The 19,726-nt window shown below is 40.7% G+C and overlaps 2 protein-coding genes across 5 annotated transcripts in view; one reads left to right on the top strand and one right to left on the bottom strand.

Annotated features, from left to right (window-relative positions):
- The first annotated feature begins 1,141 nt into the window (after positions 1 to 1,141).
- NFE2L2 (NFE2 like bZIP transcription factor 2) overlaps positions 1,142 to 19,726 on the top strand; it is a 21,753-nt gene continuing 3,168 nt past the window's right edge. The window contains exons 1-5 of one of the 4 annotated variants that reach the window (XM_002199397.7): positions 1,459 to 1,598; positions 8,369 to 8,502; positions 17,564 to 17,833; positions 17,989 to 18,084; positions 18,428 to 18,607. In XM_002199397.7, the coding sequence (XP_002199433.2) occupies positions 8,491 to 8,502; positions 17,564 to 17,833; positions 17,989 to 18,084; positions 18,428 to 18,607 (558 nt within the window). In that variant the 5' untranslated portion in view covers positions 1,459 to 1,598; positions 8,369 to 8,490. Of the gene's footprint in view, positions 1,250 to 1,358; positions 1,599 to 8,368; positions 8,503 to 8,852; positions 9,032 to 17,563; positions 17,834 to 17,988; positions 18,085 to 18,427; positions 18,608 to 19,726 lie in introns of those variants that run through there. The other 3 variants (XM_072932300.1, XM_072932299.1, XM_030277536.4) reach the window with 3 other exon arrangements.
- The window catches only part of HNRNPA3 (heterogeneous nuclear ribonucleoprotein A3), a 23,209-nt gene continuing 20,884 nt past the window's right edge, over positions 17,402 to 19,726 (bottom strand). Inside the window, exon 14 of the transcript XR_012056998.1 lies at positions 17,402 to 18,624. The gene's annotated coding sequence lies outside the window, so the exon portion shown is untranslated. The remainder of the gene's footprint in view (positions 18,625 to 19,726) is intronic.

Below are 19,726 nucleotides of genomic sequence, written 5' to 3'. Positions count from 1 at the left end.
TTATACACTTGTGCTATGTTTTAAGTTGTAAAGTCACAGTCTTGTACCTTGAAGAGCAAACCTGAGATGTTCACCCTAGCCCAAAAAACCCAGCAGCTGTGCATACCCAAAGCAGGGTCTGAGAGAAATTCAGTGTAGTGCTCTAGCTGCAAAGCACAGAACTGAAATACCCACAAGGAAATAGGGAGATTTATCAGGTTTAGTAAGAGTGTCCTAATTCCACACTATTTGGTTCAATTAGTCATTGCAAGTAGTGTCAGAAATGGGCTCAAGGAGTGATCAAAGGATCATCTCAAAGGCACATATTGTCACATACTGTCAGCCAGGCTGCACACACAATGGCAGCAGACCCTTTTCGAAGTGGTATTCAGTGCACTGAACTGATTAACTGTTTGACTTTCAAGGGGAGTTCAGCTTGCTCTCTGGGTAATATAATTTACCATATGACAGGTGCTTTAAGATAAGACAATGCAATAATTTGGTAACTCTGACACGTGTAAGGATGCCAGCCTATGGCCTGTCTGCTCTAAAGCATCTTCCCTTACTTTTAGGCACACCCTGGCATGTACTTAGTTACTCCTGAGAAGTGGATGTGCTGGGGGCTGTGATGTGCTGCTTTAATGTGTGTTGCATATTAAATAGCCGGAAAAGGTTGAAAAATGGTATTAGGACTGGTACCACTGCCGCTCCGAGGAGAACCTCACCCAGAGCTACCAACTGCAAACACCTGGTGCGCATCAGTCCCGAATCTCCCTCCCTGTCTTTCGGCTGGTTTGATGGCTCGCTCGGGACCCCCGCCCGGCAGCGGTGGCCGGCGCACCCGGGGCGGGTTCCGGGGCTCCGCCGCGCCTCCGCGCTGCCCGCCGGGCTGCGGCAGCGCTCCCGGCTCCAGCGCCGAGCTCACAGCCTCGCCCGGAGCAGGGCCGCCCCCCCCTCACCGACACCCCAACAGGGGCTGCCCAGGGGCCCGGGCCCACGGCTCGGGCACGGGGCCGCGGACGAAGATGCCCGGCACGGCCGGCGCCGCTGCCGGGAAAGCCGCCACCTCCGCGGGTCCCGCGGGCGCTGAGTGGCTGCGCAGCCGGGCCGGGGCGGAGCGCGGGGGCGGCCGCCGTCCCGGCGCGGCCCCGTCCCCAAACAGTGCCGAGAGAAGCGGCGGGCGGTGCCGGGCCGGCGGGCGGTGCCGGGGCCGCAGCCGCCGCGCCGTGCCGGCCCCGCCACGGCGATGGAGGCGGCCGCCGCCGCGCAGGTGAGAGCGGCGCCGCGGCCGCGGGCGGACCCGGGCGGCGAGGGGAGGGGCGGGGCGGCCGTCACGAGCCGCGGAGCACGTGGGGCCGGCCCGCCCCCCGAACGTGCTGAGTCACGGTAGGGGCGGGGCCGCGCTGCCCGCGGGGCCGGGCCGGGCCGGGGTCAGCGAGGGCTGCCCGCAGCCGCCGCCCGCAGCCTCGGGAGCGCGGGGAGGGCCGGGCAGCGCCGGGGGCCGGAGCCTCCCCCGAGGGAGCGGCTGGGGAGGCGCCGGGGCCGGAGGGGCTGCCCGAGCCGGGTACAGCCTCGAGTCGCTGCCCCGGCGGGCCCGAGCGCTCCCGCTTCGCACTCGGGTGAGTTACCGCCGCTTGACGCTGCCGCACAGCCAGCGCTGGCCCTGCGCGGCTCCGGGCCCGCCTTCGGGTCCGGATCAGCCCGGGCCGGCTGTCCCGGCACCCCCGCCTGCTGGAAACCCCCGCCGGGCTTTGGGCACTGGGCAGCCGGAGCCGGAGTGGCCTCTGCCAGGGCGAATGTCCCGGGGCTCAGGGGTGTTTGTGGTTTGTACTCACGTACTGTGGAGCCTCTTCTCTCGAAGCCGGGGGGAGTTCAGTACTGTTGTGTTTCAAACTAGTTGCACAAGAGCTGCGTGAATAACTGAAAGCATAATTGAACTCCATTATAATTTTATATAATTGTGCTTTTCTTGGGCGTTTGAGTAGAAACATATCAACAAAATGTTAGGTTTAAAGAAGTAATACTTAAAAATTGTTCTGGAGCTGCTTTAATTTTTTTCTTGCTTCAAACTTATGACTCAAGTGTTCTCATGCTCTTCTAGTATGTGTTGGTATGCATATGCTGTGCAGTAGAGTTTCTTCTAAGGTTGTCCATGCTTTAGGATATATAAGTGGGTACTTCTTACAGGTACTATGACTTCAGCAGTATTGGATGTACCTTTTTCTGTTCATTGGGTAGTTCCTTTCGAGTCTTTGGCTGCTCGTAACTCTGCTGGGCCCGTCTGTTTTTCTAGCCCTGGGTAGCACAGCCATGACCTCCACCTTGCCTCTTCAGTTTGTTGGCAAATACTACAACAGAAATCACTGTCTCGGCCGGTGCTACGTAAGCACCCTGTGAATTTGGTTTTGCCTGTATTATCCAGGCACTTTCAGTGGCATTCCTGAAGTACTCTTAACAGACCAATTCCTGCGTATATGATTCTGTAACTTCTTCACCGATATCCACTGTGACTTCTCTTCCAGAAACCTCGCTTTTGTTACTCATTTGCCTGCTTTGTCAAACCTTCTCTCTAAGCCACCTGTTGCACTTTTCCTATCTGAGCTCAGCAGCAGCTGATTGCTTCTCTTGCAGACCTAGCTTGAAAAGGGAGTGTGTTTTTTAGATAGCAACTTATCGTCATCTTTGACATATATAGCCCTAAGTGTATTCATTAAATGGAAAATTCACATACCCTGTACCATAAAATGTTCACTCCCAATGAACAAGGGGGGGACACAATCTGCATTTAGCCCCTCAGATTTTGCAAGCTGGCAGACGGGAAGGGTGTTCTGAGTGTCTGTGTGCCTGGCAGCAGTAGTCATAGCAGTGAAGGTGAGTGTGTAGAGGTTGCTCAAACTCCTTAACCAGAATATAAAACCTCCACTTTCAGCTATGTACTTCTGGGGGTGTTAGCAGAACTATTGCCCGCAGTATTCCTGTAAAAAGTATTTCCTTGTTGTACCTTTCTGCCTGGAAAGAGGATGCACTTACGTGCACAGAGGTGAAATGGAATGTTGCCCACATGGACCTTAAACCATCCAAGAAAAAAAGCTTGCAGTGGAACAAGCAGTCTGGATGTTTCAAATCACACTTGAGAAGGCAGGACTTAGTAGCTTTTCTCTTCAGTAAATGTGAATTATTGGAACAGTTTCCTGTTACCTTGTAAAAAAAGCTCAACAAGCCACTTAGTTATTAAATTTTGAACCTCACAACAAGAGGGCAAAAAGAATTCCCTTTCCAACACAATGAAGCTGTGGGTTGAACTAGATTGGAAGTAAGCCTAATTGCAACAACTAGCAAAACCAAGTGGATAAATAACTGAGTGTGCATGCAAGTGTATCTGTTAGGTTTTTTCTACCTAGAAAGCTGTCCTGAAGAGTCTCCAGCTTAATTAGTGTGATCTCTTCAGTATAGAGGGCTTTAATGAGGAATTACACATACTTTTTCTTGACCCGCTGCATTAATTTGTCAAGTGAATGGGTTTATTTTTATTCTCTTTTTTATAGCCTTTCATTTCCACATGAGGGTAGATTCTGTGGGAAAGCTGAGCAAGTAACCCACTCAGGACTGGCAGCAAGTCTTTGCTTTTTGGGTTGTTGAGATGCTTTTTCTTATTTAGTTTCTTGATAATGAGATTTAATAACATTATTGAATAAGATCAATGTATCTGTAGATACATCTATTCTTGTATCTCTGTGCATGAAATCCAAAAATCCCCACATTTCTGAATATATTGTTATCTACTAAAATGTAGGACAAGTTTGGAGGAAGTACATGAGAGAGTATCACAAGCACTTTTTTAAGTAAAAATGCATTTATTTTGACATTTCTAGTAGTTCTGTGCTCACCTTGCTATTGAGCTGTATTGGTAGAGCTTTCTTTCCTTCAAAACTCATGAAATAATATGTTTCAGTTAAGCCAGTGTTAGCTATAATGCAGTGCAGCATGTTTGGCTGAAATGAATGTTGCCCAGCAGGAGTTGATCTTGTCAATCCATTAAGGAGAACAGCTAATTGGATATTATTGTTATTAGTGTAGTAAATATCCATTATATGAATCCTGTTCTATAGCAGATCTTTAAAATGTGCCAAGAAATTAACAGTTGTATTGGAAACTGGAGGAAGTGCAAGTTCATTGTCTCAGAAAACCTGACTTGAAGAAATTAATTTTTACACTCAAAGTTGAAGAAGAGATTGGCTTTAAAAGTTTATTGGGAAATGTTTGAAGAGACCAAACTGGAATAAAAAAAGAGCATTCATTGTAAGCAGAAGGCAGCTGGCTGTTCTTGTGTGATTTAAAGAAGCTGAGGTGTTTTTATAGGGCTGTGTGGGTGGTTAGGAAGGTTTGTGTTCACTTCCCACTAATGTTCATGGGCAAGAATAAATTTTTGCTTTCCGTCTCTTACTTTATTCTTTTTTAATTGAAAAAATAGAGATGCTGTAAGACTCATCCTGAATCCTGTGGGTTATGTATAACCCTGAAAGACAAGGAAATTATTATTGTATCTATTGTTGCACCTGAATACCGGTTTGATTTCTTTTACTTTCTGTAGTTCTTAAATTTGCAAAATAGAAAAATATCTGTTTGATTGGTACTGCTACTTTCGTGATCCTGACTGAAGTTAATGTAGCAATAGTATCTTGAACATACTTATTTTGTTAAAACAATGTCAAAAACCTTTGCGGAGTATGCTGGGCTTTGTAAGGTGATGTTGAGGAACACTAGAAGTGGAAGGACCCAAGCGAAGTATTTGTTTTGAGTAAAATCAATTCATGCTATTCCTTTCTAGAGTTTTTCATACATAGTTGTAAAATTTTGTTGTATTTGTTCCTTCAGTAGAATTAAGAAAACTCAAAATAGCAAAAGCTGTTGGAGTTTGTCACTGAAAGTTTTTGGAATGCAGTAGACTTCATAAGGAGAATGATAAGTCAATTGCAGGCTCAGAGAAAGGTGAACTTGAGGGAGAAGGAGAAAATACGGAAAGTCCAGAAGAAGATGCCAGTAAATGATGCCACATGTACCCATACTTGTAACACTTGGTGTGTGACTCATTGTGAAGAAGAAATTAGTTTGATTTTTGTATCTTGAGCACTGCTTATTTAGGTTTTTTTTCTCTTTGCAATTATAAATATAAGCTTTAAAATTATTAAACCATTCACTAAATTTAAGCCAATTTGTGCAAGTGTGATGTATTTCCAATGATTGTCTTGGCTGAAGCCAGTACAGTACAAGTTCAGGCAGTAACCCATTGGCATCAATTAAATATTAATCCCTTGCTGATTGAGTTACAGCCAGCAAGAAGTCCTGCAAAGTCTCTGGGTTAATCACCTGGTTAAAGTTTGCTTTGGCCTCCATCTCATTTCAACCCTGAGTAACCTATTATTTTAATGTAGCACATTCCTAGAAAACTTGAAAGGGTTTGAAGTCTGTTCAGTTTTCTGATCCAGTATATTATACCAAAGTTGTACTTTGTGCCACAGAATGCCACTTTAGGTGAAGGAGAAAGAATATGGCACCTTGGTCGGCTTAGTCCTTTCTCAGCAATAAACTGATTTAATTGGTTTTGAAAACACTTCATTTGCTACATCTGCAAGTCTTTCAATATGACCAATGAGAAGTCATGGAGAAGGAGCTGGCAGTCATGACTTTGAATTTGTGTTATCCAAGGATGTCTGATATACAGTGAGCCACAATGCTGCTCAGGGTTGCTCAACTGCAGTTCTTTTATGGCATATTTGTTTCATTAAGGTAAACAATTAAACCAGTGGCAAGAACTGAAGGTGGCAGTGCAATCTGTGGTGCATAAAACTGCTGAAAACAGTGGAAGGCTTATCTGGAACAGATACTGGTAAATGCATTCAGTTCATGATAGGCATTGTGTACTTTCAGCTTTCCTACCCAGTAACTGCTTTCTGTATGGGAAAAGCAAAGCTAGTGACAGTCACGTATTAACTAGCAGTAGCAAGAATTTAATTATCTTATAGCACTTAAGCTTTTCTAAAGTAAAGAGCCATGTTACTGCTCTGTGCAGCACAGTAGTAAAACAATCAGACCAACACCTATTTTTCTATATCTGTGATTTCTAGATACATATTTCTTAATTTTTCTTTACTATTCTTTAAAATATGGAAATTTAAAAATAGATTCCCCATTATATTATCTTGTTTTAATATTCCTTTAGTTTGACTTTGAACATATGTATGCCCACAGTGGCCATTTCAAATGGAAGCCAAGTGTCTCAGAACCATACATTTAAATTAAGTATTAATTTGGCACCATATATTTAATTAAATATTAATTTGGGTAGCCAAGCAATCTGTGACAACCTCTAGTACAGATAAAAGTGTTTAATTATTTGATTTGGGGAGGGGCATGTGTCTTTATCTTATGAAGGATCTTCTGTTTTCGGTCTTTTGCCATTTTGAATTCTTGGTGAAGTATTTTCTGTTTTCTTTCAGTGACACATTGATTTTCCAATGTTACATGTCAATACATTGGCTTTGTATTTGCCTCTTAATTTATATGCTAATATTTACTTTAAAATTCGCTTTAAAATACTTAGATGTTTTAACATGATGTTCTGGAGATCTTGGAAAGCTATTAGGAATAATAAGAGTGTTAATAATTCAAAGTTAAGTTAGCATTGTCCTACCAGCAGAGTATAACTGCTGCTCAGTAGTATATTACTAAACCCTAACATAAGTACTAATTGGCACAGCTCTAGTAGAAAGGTTTTAGCTTTAAAATAATACTTATGTGGCTGCAATTTATGCACTACAGATACAGTTGAAAATTTTTGTTATGTCTGTTCAGATTTCTGATTTTTGCCTGATTTGCTGCAGTTTTTATAATGGGAAGAAGGGATATGAAAGAGTGTTGATTTAGCAAAGTTACTTGGAAGGTACTGTAAATGATAATTGATATTTTCTGGCTTTAAATGTAAACTAAAACGAAACCATTTCATAAGCTGTGTCTTAGTTGTGGATGCTGTTGCAGTACTGGGGGAGTTGAAACCACTCAACCTTGTACGTGTCTTGCAGTTAGAATTTTAGCCTAACTTCTGCTGTGTTATTACCAATCTAGTTAAAAAAGAGAAGAGAAAGGGAAAGAAAGTTCCTTCATGATTGGAGTTGCAGCAACAGAGTTATGTAAGATCAGTTTGAAACCATCTCTTTAAAACCTTTTAAGGAAGTATCTTCTGTATTGCTATGAAATGTACAGATATCAGCTTTTCCCTCCATCCCCCCCCCGCCCCCCTTTCTGTCTTGCAGTTTCAAAGTTTTATTGCTGTTTGCTGTATTGATTTTACATGCTGTCTCTTGTAAGTATAACAAGAATTCTGCTCCTGGAGACAGCTTGCGAAACAAAGTTTGTATTCTTGGGTAATTGACTCAGAAGGAGCTTGGTTGATAGTGTGCCTATAAGAGGAGGTTTTTTTATGATTAAGGGTGTGTCTATTTGCCATGTTTGAAAATTAATACCTATGAAATGTTAAAGCAGTGACTTCAACAGCTGAGTTATGTGAAAAGTTGCTGTGACTTTGATTTGCTTCCTGCTCAGGTCATTGCCACCATTTTGCTGTAAAGAGCTATGATAAAAATATTGTGGGGTTTTTTTTGTTGTTTGTTTGAAACCTTGTGGTAAAATGAGTATCCTCCTACTTATTTCTGTAATTGGAGTGGAAAGCTTCCTGTGCTGCCTGGGCTCCCCATAGGGGGATCCCCATTCAGAATTCCAAGGCAGCATGTGGCTGGTGCAGGTGTGCCCCTGGGAATGCTGCCTGCTCCCGTGTGAGAGGGCCAGTTTCAATGTCTGCTCTGCAGCCAGCCACCTGGGCAGGGGCACTTCATCATTGCTGCTTTCTGCCTTCAGGAGCTGTTTGCTAGACAGAATTTCGTTCTAAATCAGGGTATTTCCAGTTGGATTGTGGGCAGTTATGTGACCAGATGACGCGTTCCACAATCAGCTGGGTAGCAGAACAATGGGCAAGAGAGGATGGCTGGGATGAATGGGTGGCTCTGAAGGCTGCTGCAGCTCAGCTCAGAAGGGTAAGATTTTCGGATGCTTCGTGGCTGGAAGGAGAACACGGAGACTGTAGCAGCAGAGGTCATCCAAGACCTGTCAGTAGGGGTGTTCTGCCCCATTTTGTGACACTAATGCTTGACTTCACCACTGTCACGGGGGAGTCACTGACATGTCTGCGCCATTGCAGATAATACATGTTCTTGGTACAAGTGTACTGTAGACCCTGGTGCAATCTATTGTGAATTACTTGACATGAGATGCATGGACATGTTTTCTTGCGTATGACACACAATTATATTCACACTTGGCTTTGTTTCTGCTGTAGATGGGTCTCGAGATCTGTGTCAACTGAGGAATTTCTGGAAGATTGTCCCGCTGATATTTGTAAAAGAAATCAAACAAACATGCATAAACTTTTGAAACACGTAGGATTTAAGATGCCAAAGGATGAAAATAAAAGTAAGTTAGTAACAAAAATGGTGCTAGTAAAAAACATAATATGAAAACCAGAACTTATATTTGAATCTAAATCAGTATTTCTGACAGCTTGTCTTCCAAGTTATTTAAATTTAATTATTTGGCTATGGAAATGCACATTGTATTAATGTGCCTTATAGCTGTGTAACATGGAGAATTCCATCACAGTGACTTCTGATATTGTGCTTTCTATTTTGGTTTTAGTATTCAAACTAGAATGTTATCAGGTTAATTCTTCAGCTAGTATGAATTGTTGTGACTCAGTGAAATGTTATAGTACCATGGAATGTTTTCTGTCTTGATTTGTAATCCTTTATCATCAACCACTTCAGGAGTCCAGTCTGCACTGACCACACTTGGGAGTCTTAGCTCAGCTGACAGCTGGTGCATACATCTCTGACCTCTTTCATCTCTCCAAGTTTCTTTTTGTTGGCGAAGTTAAGAATGGAAGCCACTTAAATAACAAAACTGTGAATGGAGTGCTTCAGATTATTCTGAAACTGTCACTAAGGTCAGACCCACAGAATTATCTTAAATTCAAAATGAAGCTTGGGATGAGAGTTTTTGATAAAACGGGCTATGAGTCTCCTGTATACTCCAAGGGGACAGACATGGAAAAAGCCCCAAGGAGAGGGGCGGGTGGTGGAGGCTCTTGATTTGGATAGAAGGACAGTTGAGTTTTGCAGTTTTGTTGCTCTTTGGAAGACATTGAGCATTATTTTGGCAAGAGGTATAAAACCATTTACCTGCTCTGGTTTATGCTTTGGAAGATCCTTTTGCTTTCAGAATTTATAAATTGAAAAGTGAGGGTTGGAATGCGCCACATAGACAAAGCTTTAGTTTTCTACCCTGTTATTGTTCACTTCCTCGGTGGGTTTACCTTTTCTAAGCAAAAGCTGTCATTGTGACAGAAATGATAGATTGACATGCAGACGCCTGACTTGTTGGCCCTTTTTGAGCTTTCTGAATTAGTTGTTTAACTTTGCAGGACCTTGATGTGAAAGTGCTTTTGGGGGCTGATGATTTCTAGAGGCTTGCTTTTTGCAGATAAATGTGTGGATTACGAGTGCTTAAGAAATGAAGGATAACTCGTATATCTTGGTGTGGTTAGAGAAGAAGGAAAAGCTATATGAACTCTTTTCATGCAAATTAAATAATGATTTCTATGATGCTTTGAGTAAATTTAGGCAGAGTGTTCTTGGCCAACAGTGCACAGTTGAATGGTATTCTTACTGACTGAAGTATGTCACTAGTGAAGGCTGTTCGCAGTGTCAACTTAAGTTCATAGTGCCATTTAACCAAGAATTACTCTTTTGGAAAGATATTGCCAGCAAAGCAAAAATGTGCCCTTCTGGGTATCCCTTTCTCAAATCTGTTATGATTCTGTACTGCCCAGTGGTGAGCAGTTGAATAGTAATGTATTTTTGGCCCATTTTCTGGGTTTGGTTTCTTTTCCCCTTGCAGAAACTAATCAAAAAGTGTATTGGAGGTTGAACACTCAAAAAAAACCCCAAAAAAACAAAAAAAACACCCTGCAAGAATTGTGCACTGACTGAATTCCCAGTGCTGTCTATATGGATTATGTATGTGAAAAGGGCACGTTAATTGCAGGACTGGCTCACTGTTTAACACCTGTGCCCCACAGACTGTGCAGAGGGAACTGTGTACCTATATACTCTGCCAGATGTAGGCACATCTGGAGCAAACACTGTTCCCTGCAATATAACCCTATTCTTAAGCTTTTAGTCTTAAGATAATGCTCCTGCCTGATGAGGTGTTTGTGTGGAATTTCCTTGATGCAGCCACAGTAGCTGTCTGTTTCTGAAAGAGGGCTGCTGGTTATGTGCTGGCAGGACACTGGGTGAGCCTCATTGCTTTCTAACTCACCCAGGCACTCCAGTTGCTTGCCACTGTAGTTTGGTCCACAAACAACAATTTCAAAGCAAGTTGCTTGTGAGATGAGCAGGGTGGAAGTTGACAAGACGTGCTCCGGTAGTGTCAGAGTGTGCAGTGTCCACATCCAGCCGTGCTGCAGCTGTAGTGACCCAGCTGGTGCTGTCCCTGTAACTTGCCCGGCCATCAGCAGAACGACAGCTGGAAATGGGGATTTTAAACTAAGATGCCAATGCAGTGAAAACGTGTGGTACAAGAAAGATACAATCCTGGAGAATATATGGACCCTCAAACAAACACACAGTTTTCATGTTTGGTTTGAAACATGCTTTTCCAAAAGGTGTTGAAATCAAATAGTGGCTAATAGGTTATAACCCAAGATTTATACAACCTAATGTTATTTGCAGATTTTTAGGTTCTTTACTCTGTTTCTGTGTTCATTTTGCTTCCTGATTTTTTTTTTGTTTGATTGGATAAAATAATGTGCTATAATTTGACTGGATCATGTTTCCCAGATGACTGAGCCATTATTATAAACAAATCCTCTTGTGTATAAACTAGTGAGTATCCTGTGGCAATGTCTGCAGAGTACATGTTTGGCTGGGTGTAGCAGAATAGCTTAAAAGATAATATTTTCTATATTGAACCTACAGTATTGGAAAAACAGTTACCTGTTAAATTAAAGTGGGATGCAAAGGCTTATGTATTCCTGTGGTTAAAAGATCAGCAATATTTTTTTCACATTATTTTTTTACATATAGGGTTTTGTTGGGTTGGTGGTGGTGTATAAATGACAAAATTCAATAAATGCCTGTTTCATTATGATGCTGTATTAACTTGGGAAGAAAAAACCCTCCAAACACAAATAAAGGCATTAAAGCCATATTTTGTTTCAGGAAAAGCTGGTCTGAGATGGCTGCTGTTTGAATACCTTTCAGAATGGAGTTATGTGGTGCAGTACATGGACATTAGACAACAGCTTCAAAATCAGCCACAGCAGAATTGCTCACTTTACTTGCTGGGGCAGCACAACAGAATTTTTTTGATGTATCAAACAAAATCAAATAGACGTACTGACCCACTCTTGGTAAACAATCCTGTATTTTTGCCAGCCTCCCAAGTTCATTATGCAACTTGTGTAATAGATTGTAACTTGAATACATATTAACTTTTTGTGCATATTGACTTAATTTTGTAATGCTGCTGATGCAAGATAAAGAAATAGCAAGTCAACTCCGTTAAGCTGAATGAATGATTCAGAATTGGAGTGTAAGGGACTGCAACACTACTTACCAGATATACAGTAGAAAAGTGAAAATTGGGTTAACACTATAAAATCAAGACTGAAAGGGAAAAACAGAACCTATTTAATTAAAACAGCAAAGTTCTGAAAACATGTATGGCTCATTGCTGTAGATACAGATGATTCAGAAAGCACTCTGGGATGTCAAGAGATTTAGGACTAAGTTTGAAGAAGTGGGATGACAACCATGGCCATTTTTAGCTTTTTCTGAGCAGCCATGGTAGCACTTGTAAATATGAGCATCATTCAGTTTATTCAAGAAAATGCATTGTTATCAGTTTACTGTGTTAGTCATAAGGAAAAGAATAAGGTCTAAGGCAGAAATAAGATAATTTGGAGCAGATAAAATGCATGATAGATCTGGTCCTCAGTACTAGAGGAGGATAACTTTGGAAAAATTAGGTACTGGACAAAGAAAATATGTACCAATGTCAAACTTAAGATTTTGTTTTCTGTAAGCTGTTCAAAGGAGACAATGGATTTGGGATTTATATATATATATTTTAATTTTTTTTTAAGTACGTTGAGGTGGGATCAGTCCAGATCCCATTCAGCCTCTGGCAACCAGCAATCTGTATTAAACTCCTACTAAACTACTATTTTAAACCCACTATCTCAAATATATATTGATTAAACAATTTAGAAAAGCACAGCTGCTTCTGGAGTGTCTGAGATCGTGGAAGAGTCTTCTGCAGAAAGATCTGCAGCACTGAGCAGGAATCCCCTGATCTGTTGTACTGTAAATGGTCACTTCAAAGCAGACCAGATGTGGTGGGAAAAGGACACAGATATATCTTTCTAACTATTGATTATGAGATTGAGCCAATGATGAGAGTATTGCTCCTGCTGCTGTGCCCCAAGCATAAGGCTTATGTGTCCAGAATTTTCTTCTGTAATTAACTTACCTTGAAAAATATTTAGAAAACAAAACGGTAGTTATGGAGAGTCCAGAGATCATCTGAAAACATTAAATTATTTATAAATAATTCTTGAAAACTACTTGAACAAAATCAGTTCCTCCAGAGGATAATGAGGTGAAAACCTTCAGCTGTTGCTTCCACTGAGCTTTTCTTAACTGAGAAGATGCTGCCAGCTCCTCATGTACTTGCCTTATTGTTGGCCTCCTTTTCATTCTTGCCTTGAAGTGTCTGAGGTCCTTGAGCCTGTCTCACTTCCAACATGTTTTTTTTTTATTAAATCAGAAATGTAAGGTGCTTTTTTCTTCATTCCCTTCTCTTTCTGGAAAACATAAGAAGTCAGGGATACTTAGTCCTGTTTCTTTCTGTGGGTAAGCTGTAGGAATTCTTCCCTGCTCCTGGTGCAGTGCCGACCTGAGCTCCCTGCTGGATGCATTAGCCATTGATTCTGCTGCTCTTCTCTTGACTCCTGCTGGCATGGGAAATCATCTGTCTTCGTGGGGTTAGTTGCTAACAGATCATGGGAAAGGAAAGCAGATCTGTCTGGTGGGAGATTTTGTTCCGGTTATCTCAATTTATGATGCAAAAGGCATCACTTGAGAAGTAAATGCACCAACATCACAATGTGCTCTGGATCCAGGAGATAACTTACAGTGGGTTAAAGGTGCTAAGGTGTTTCTCTGCTTACACTTGGGCTGCTGGATGTTTCCATTCTAGTAAGGCTACCTGTAAATGGCTCATATTCCAAACAACACCAAAACCAGTCAGATAAACCAGACAGGGATGAAACAAAAGATTAGCATTTTGTTTAAAGCGCAGAAGTCAGTTTGTGAAAGTAACATGAAAACAGGGTCTCTTTCCTTTGTTTACCCTTCTGCAAATGTTTGCTTAGGAGCAATAAGAGTTAATTGTCAAACTTTACAATGTAGTCAGAGATTTTCTCATAAAATGTATAACAGATTCTGCCCAGATGGCAAATGCTGATATGTAAATCTAAAACATGAAAATTTCCATTGGGGGCCAGATGGTGGCTTAATGTGAATTGTTTAACATTTATGTTTATCTTATTAAAAGTGCCTTTATATGTCCAAACTAAGCTATCAATGTGGTTGGAAGAGCATATCTCTAAATGAACAGAAAAACCATTGGTACAAGGCAGCTCCTGCTTACATGGATCATGGGAAAGCAAACATGTCTTCTGTTGAGAGAAGTTGATTCTCTGTCTTCAAAATTGCAAAGAAAATCAAACCAAAATCAACCAAAATCAAATCACTGTTTGTCTGCTTGGGAAAAGTCTTAAACCCATGCCATTTTCTCCAGTTAGAAATATTGGATCAGTAATACACAAATTGAATCCCATAGTGCATTTGCCCTTGGCCAAGGCGTTGGTGTTGGGAGGGGAAGAGCTGAGCTCCAGGCGCGGGGGAAGCACCGGCTGCACTCCCTCCTGGGCACAGGCTGAGCTCTCTGCCAAGCCCATCATTTCCTCTGATGCAATCCAAGGAGTTGCACAATGGAGGGAAGAACAAGTGGGTGCTTGTGGAGGCTGTCACATGAGGCTGTGCCTTTGCAGTGGATGTGTCTGATATTGGGAAGTGGTCAGCCTGGCTCTGAAGGGCAGCAGCCAGCTCTGGGTCAGGTGAATCTTTCACAGGACTCTTGGTGCACGTGTTCCAGTTTGGATGCCAGTCTGTGCTCATTTGTCCTTCCAAATGAGTCTTTTTGAAACCAGCAGGTCATGTTGAGGCATCTAAAAATCAGCTGGTCGCTCTTGCACAGGAGAGAACACATTTTAATAGCTCTAGTTTTAACACTCCAGGCATGGAGTACATGGTTACTTCTGGGATACTTTAACAGTAGAAGGGGAAAATTGCTTTAGTGGAGAACCTAAGGTAGAATGCCTGCCTGTGTGGGCACCTCTGTGTATGTGTGTGCTGGTGTTCAGCAAGGCAGGAAAATAAAGAGGAAGACTGTGGGGAGGCTAAAAGAACAAAATTGCAAAATGTTTGCTTTAGACTGTGAGGGTTTTTTTAAGAGTTCTTTGCCATTACCGCGTGCTTGTGGTTGTGATTCATTCCTTAGTGAATCACTTGTCAATGTTGACTCCCTTAACTTTAACCTGAGGCTTTGGACTAATAACCAGAATACTTTTTTTTTTCTTGAAAAGGGAAGTATTACTAAAAGCATTGGTTAAAATTTTAGATAAGTATTAAGTAGCAGGTTAATATTTAAGTCAGTGTGCTGTTAGGTACTACATATCAGCATATTGACCAGATGAACACTTCCTCCATGTAGCACATTTATGTTAATAGTAATTAGTTGAATTGTTATTCAAAGACTAATATTGCTGTATTTATGTACAACTTTTCAAACTGAAAATAGGAAAGCTCTTTTCCAGTTACATGGTAACAAAAACAAAACAACCCATCCTTTTGGTTTTAAGTGTCACTAGCACAACTAAATAAAATTTTAAAGTGCTCCTGACAAGCAGTGCCCTCCAGAGTAGAGCATGACACTGTTTGGCAAAGCTCAACTCTCTGCTAGAGATAAGACACTGACCTAAATATGGTCCCTTGAAAAATGATGACAGGAGCCAATCAGTGCTGTCATATTTGTCAAACAACAGCTTAAGATCCTGACTATCTTGATAACTATGCAAGCATATTCATTCAGAAAAGAATCCTGAACTGACTGCTGCACACACAGACAGGCAGTGGTGTACAGCCACAGCATTTTCTTTGGTCAACTGGTGTCTTTGGAGGCATCTCATCCCACAAAGGAGGCAGCACCCAAAGTTACTTACTTTGATAATGAATGTTGCCATTAGAATGGCTGAAAGAGGTAATAGCTGGGTCTTACCTTTTTGTACTAAGGCTGCATGGATTCTCTTCTTAAAGAAAATGTGTTTTGCCTTCTGTAGCTACAGAAAGAAAAACTTTTTTTTTTCATTATTTAACCTGAAACAGAGCAACAGTTCTGATATTTTTGTATGTTGTACACACACATGCACAAAAAAATCTTTTGAGTCACATTTTTAATGGTGCTTTGTAAATGAATAATTCAGAAGTGAGCCCTAAAATCCAGATCCTGCAGTTTTATCTAGAACATATTGCAAATGCTCAGAGACTAGGAAACACTTTTGGATCTGCTGCAGAAGGAGGCACTGAGCAGCTGGTAAACTACTGGCCCTTAATGAAGCTATACCATATTGCAGTATCTCCAATTGCTGCAGAACTTAATTAGTTCATTTTACCCTGCCAATCTGGAAAGACCAAACATTGTCTTGGGCAGCCATGGTAATAATTTCAGCTTCTTCATTGCTGGCTATTAAAGCTGAGTTTGGTCTCTCCCAGCAAGGTATATTAAATATGTTTTAGATTTGGAAGTGCCTGCATTGTGTTACACAAAGATATTTTACATAATTACCAAATTTTAGTGAAAATATATTTTTTTAGTCATTAGTAGAAGTCGTTCATGCCACGTGGAATGAGGACACTGAATTGGTTTGTTCAGATGTGGACTTGGCCTAAAGCTTTTTGCCATAACTGTTGTACAGACGTGATCATTTTGAATGGCCGCATGAGCTGGCATTCAGGTTACTTTGCTTCTCCATTTGAAAATAACCTTCAGAGAGAAGAGAATGTTTTAATTTGATATGATGGCAAAAAAATTCTATCTTGGGTGTAGAGCTGCTGAATGAATCAGGAAGGTTCTGTTTAGGTGAAATGCAGTGTTTGGTGTATTACTTGTAGAGTGTTAATCTGATGAGGATGCCCAACGCTGAACATTAGTTTCACATGCTGCCCTAAAGGGTGATTTTAAGCATAATGAAACATGATGTAATATCAAAAACTTCCAGGCACCAGCTAAATGGTTGGCAAATACCCATCTGAGAAACATGGCTGGCAAGTATTAAAATTCTCTATCGCAGGCATACAAATGGATACATTTTGAGTGTTAGAGTGTTTTCTTCATAGAAGAAAATACTCTAGACTTCAGCCCTAAGAATACTGATGATTTGAACAGTAAAAAACTAAACCAAAAGAATTCACTAAGCCCCTTGCCCTTCCCCCCTCCCTGCAATAAAAAACCTCAATGCAATAAATTAAAAGTAATTGTAGCCGTAGCAAATAGTATTAAGCAATTGTTCTTTCCTAAATAGCAGAATTCCGTTTGGACTCTGTGATGAGCCAGGGGCCGACACATTAACACTATTTGAGACCCTGCAACCACTGTTTATACTCAGGTGCTCCAAACCAGCCACATTTAGGACATCAGCACAGACTAAGCTTTAAATTACAATGTTTTACTAATAGTCTTAATAATTTTCTTTAGTGCTAGTGATGTTATATCACTTGGTGTGTTTGAAATCAGATGCTCTTGCAGCTCTGAAGCTCTGTTCTGCTGATCTTTAAGATTAATACCAGAATGGAACATTACTAATCCAAAATACATTTTCCAGTATGGCTATTATGGTTACTTCAGGAAGCCTCCATCATGTTTTTAGGCAGCTTTTTCAGTTTTACAAGAACATGTGAAAAAAAATTTACATGGTCATATTCTCTCATGGTCAATTTCTCTCTTTTCTCCTAAAAATTACTTTGTGACAAATTCATTCTGTATCTTTATGTTTTCTAGGAAACAAGTCAAAAAAGAATAATATATTTATCCTCTGTATTGCCTTACCAATTGTAATAAATTCTTGGTTTCTGCGAGCCTGTGTGTGAGCCACAGAAACCAAACCATCAGATCACACACTTCAAAAAGGTCATATAGAGCCATGTTTTATTTTGGTAATTTTGTAGGATTAAGAGAATAAGCTTCAGTTATATAAGTCTACCCATTTGACATAGAGATTTAACGCTTTGCTGTTGTTCTAAACCAGTTCTGCCTGGGAGGAACTTGCTTAAAAAAAGCATTTCTGTTGCAGGACATGAACTTGATTGACATCCTTTGGAGGCAAGATATAGACCTTGGGGCAAGACGTGAAGTTTTTGATTCCAGGCAGCGGCAGAAGGAGTATGAACTTGAGAAGCAGAAGAAACTTGAAAAGGAAAGACAAGAGCAGCTCCAAAAAGAGCAGGAGGAAGCCTTGCTGGCTCAGCTGGAGTTAGATGAAGAGACAGGTGAATTTGTTCCTGTGCAGCCAGCTCAGTGCATTCAGTCAGAAAATCCTGAGCCACCCGTTGCTTTCTCACAGGTAAACTCCAGTGGTTTGAGTGTGTTTAACCCTTTCCATTCACAGGAAGCATAATACTAGTGGCTGCCTAAAATGAATTTGCATGTGTTGCTGTATTGGATGATCTTCTTGTACTCAAAGATGCAGTAACCTTTTTTCATAACTTTCCTATTTAGACCACAGAGCCTTCAAAACAAGAAGCAGAGGCCTTGTCCTTTGATGACTGCATGCAGCTCTTGGCAGAAGCATTCCCGTTTATAGATGAGCATGAGGTAAAATGCACAGTTCAGTGGTTTCATGGGTGGTTTTCCATGGGGTCAGTCTCATGTCTTCTATAAGATTTGTCTTCAGCATAAGACTAATTTATGATCTGAGTTTTCTTCTCAAGCTGGCTCCAGCTGGCATAAAGCAGTGAGTAGACCTGAGCCTGTTTTTATAATATTCCATTGTATTAAAAAACTGCTTTCCTTAAGAAAAATCGGTTTGTTCTGCAGAAATGGTAGAACTCCAAAAACTAGGTTTTTGCTTTAGAAGATGCACATCTGTTTTTTTGAGTGGGTTTTTTAGTTGTCATTGTTTTGTTCGGCTTTTTAATTATTTGTTTAAACCCTTCAGGCTTCTTCAGCTGCATTTCAGTCAGTGGCTCCTGCTCAGGTCAATAGCAACCCACCCTTTGTTTCCTCTGATCAAATTCAGCCACCTGAATCTCCTGATCTAGTACAACCCACTGATGCAGAGAATATGCAGAACATAGAGCAAGTTTGGGAAGAATTATTGTCCCTTCCAGAGTTACAGGTTAGTATGACAAGCACCTGAAAAACAAAGCATGATATTTTTTGGATGACTATAGCATTTTGGAGAAGGCAGTACAATAGCATCTGAACAAATGGCCATTATTACTTGTTTCTACACCGGTAGGGTGTTTATAACTCAATAGAAGCTTTAATTTTTTTTCAAAAAGAGTATATTGAAAAACACGTAGAAAGAATAAAACAAGTTGTTTGTGGATAAGCCTTAATGAAACATTTCTCAGTCAGAACTTCCTCATGTTTAGTAAGTCACTGTTTGCCTCTGTGTGCAGTTTGATACCGCATGATTCAGCTGTTCAAAAATGGACAATTCTGAGCCATGGATCTACAACAGGAATTGTTTTCACAAGTGTTACTGTAAATGTCGGGGGCTTTTTGGCAGTGTCCAGTTGTGTGAATGTGATTAACTTTTTGTCCAGTTGTGTGAATATGATTAACTTTTATCTAAGGAAAAGGTTTTTTAAAGCTAATAATAGAATATATATTTAGTCACACAAAAGAGTCAGGTATATTTATATGAATGCTGTTCGTATACATTCAGTAAGAACAACTTGTGTAATGTACATGAACTGGATATTTCAATGGAACAAAAAGTTACTTTGTTAATACAGAGAATATGTAGGTTTTTTTAATCCTATGCTTATATTTGTTTTCCTTCTATTTGATAATAAAATTGAATACATTTATTTTCAAATATATTACTGTAGAATGTCATCATGCTTTCCAGCATGCTGCTGCTCTACTTTATGCTATTAATACAAGAGATGATTGCTTGGTGGAGTGCCCATAAATCTGAATCATATTTCAAAAAACTAAAGTGAAAATTTGCAGGAGCTGAATTTTTTCCTGCCGCTCTCCATCTTGCCTTTGTCTATTTTTTATATTCTTCTAGTTTTCTAACCTGATTACTGTGTTAGGCTTAAAGGCCTCACATAAGTAACAAAGGCAGTTATCTGTGAAGAGGCAGCAGTGATGGTGATAATGCATTAAGAAACCAATCCAAAATAATCTATTACAGTAATTCTGAATAGTAATTGAATAATTTTCTTGAAAAAAAAGGTAAATAAATGAGGGCCTTTTACAAATTATGTTTAGAGAAATGGAA

Source organism: Taeniopygia guttata, chromosome 7 (assembly GCF_048771995.1).
Source record: "Taeniopygia guttata chromosome 7, bTaeGut7.mat, whole genome shotgun sequence".
Lineage (NCBI taxonomy): Eukaryota > Metazoa > Chordata > Aves > Passeriformes > Estrildidae > Taeniopygia > Taeniopygia guttata.
The sequence above is the reverse complement of the archived record's forward strand: the minus strand, read 5'-3'. Positions and strand labels throughout refer to the sequence as shown.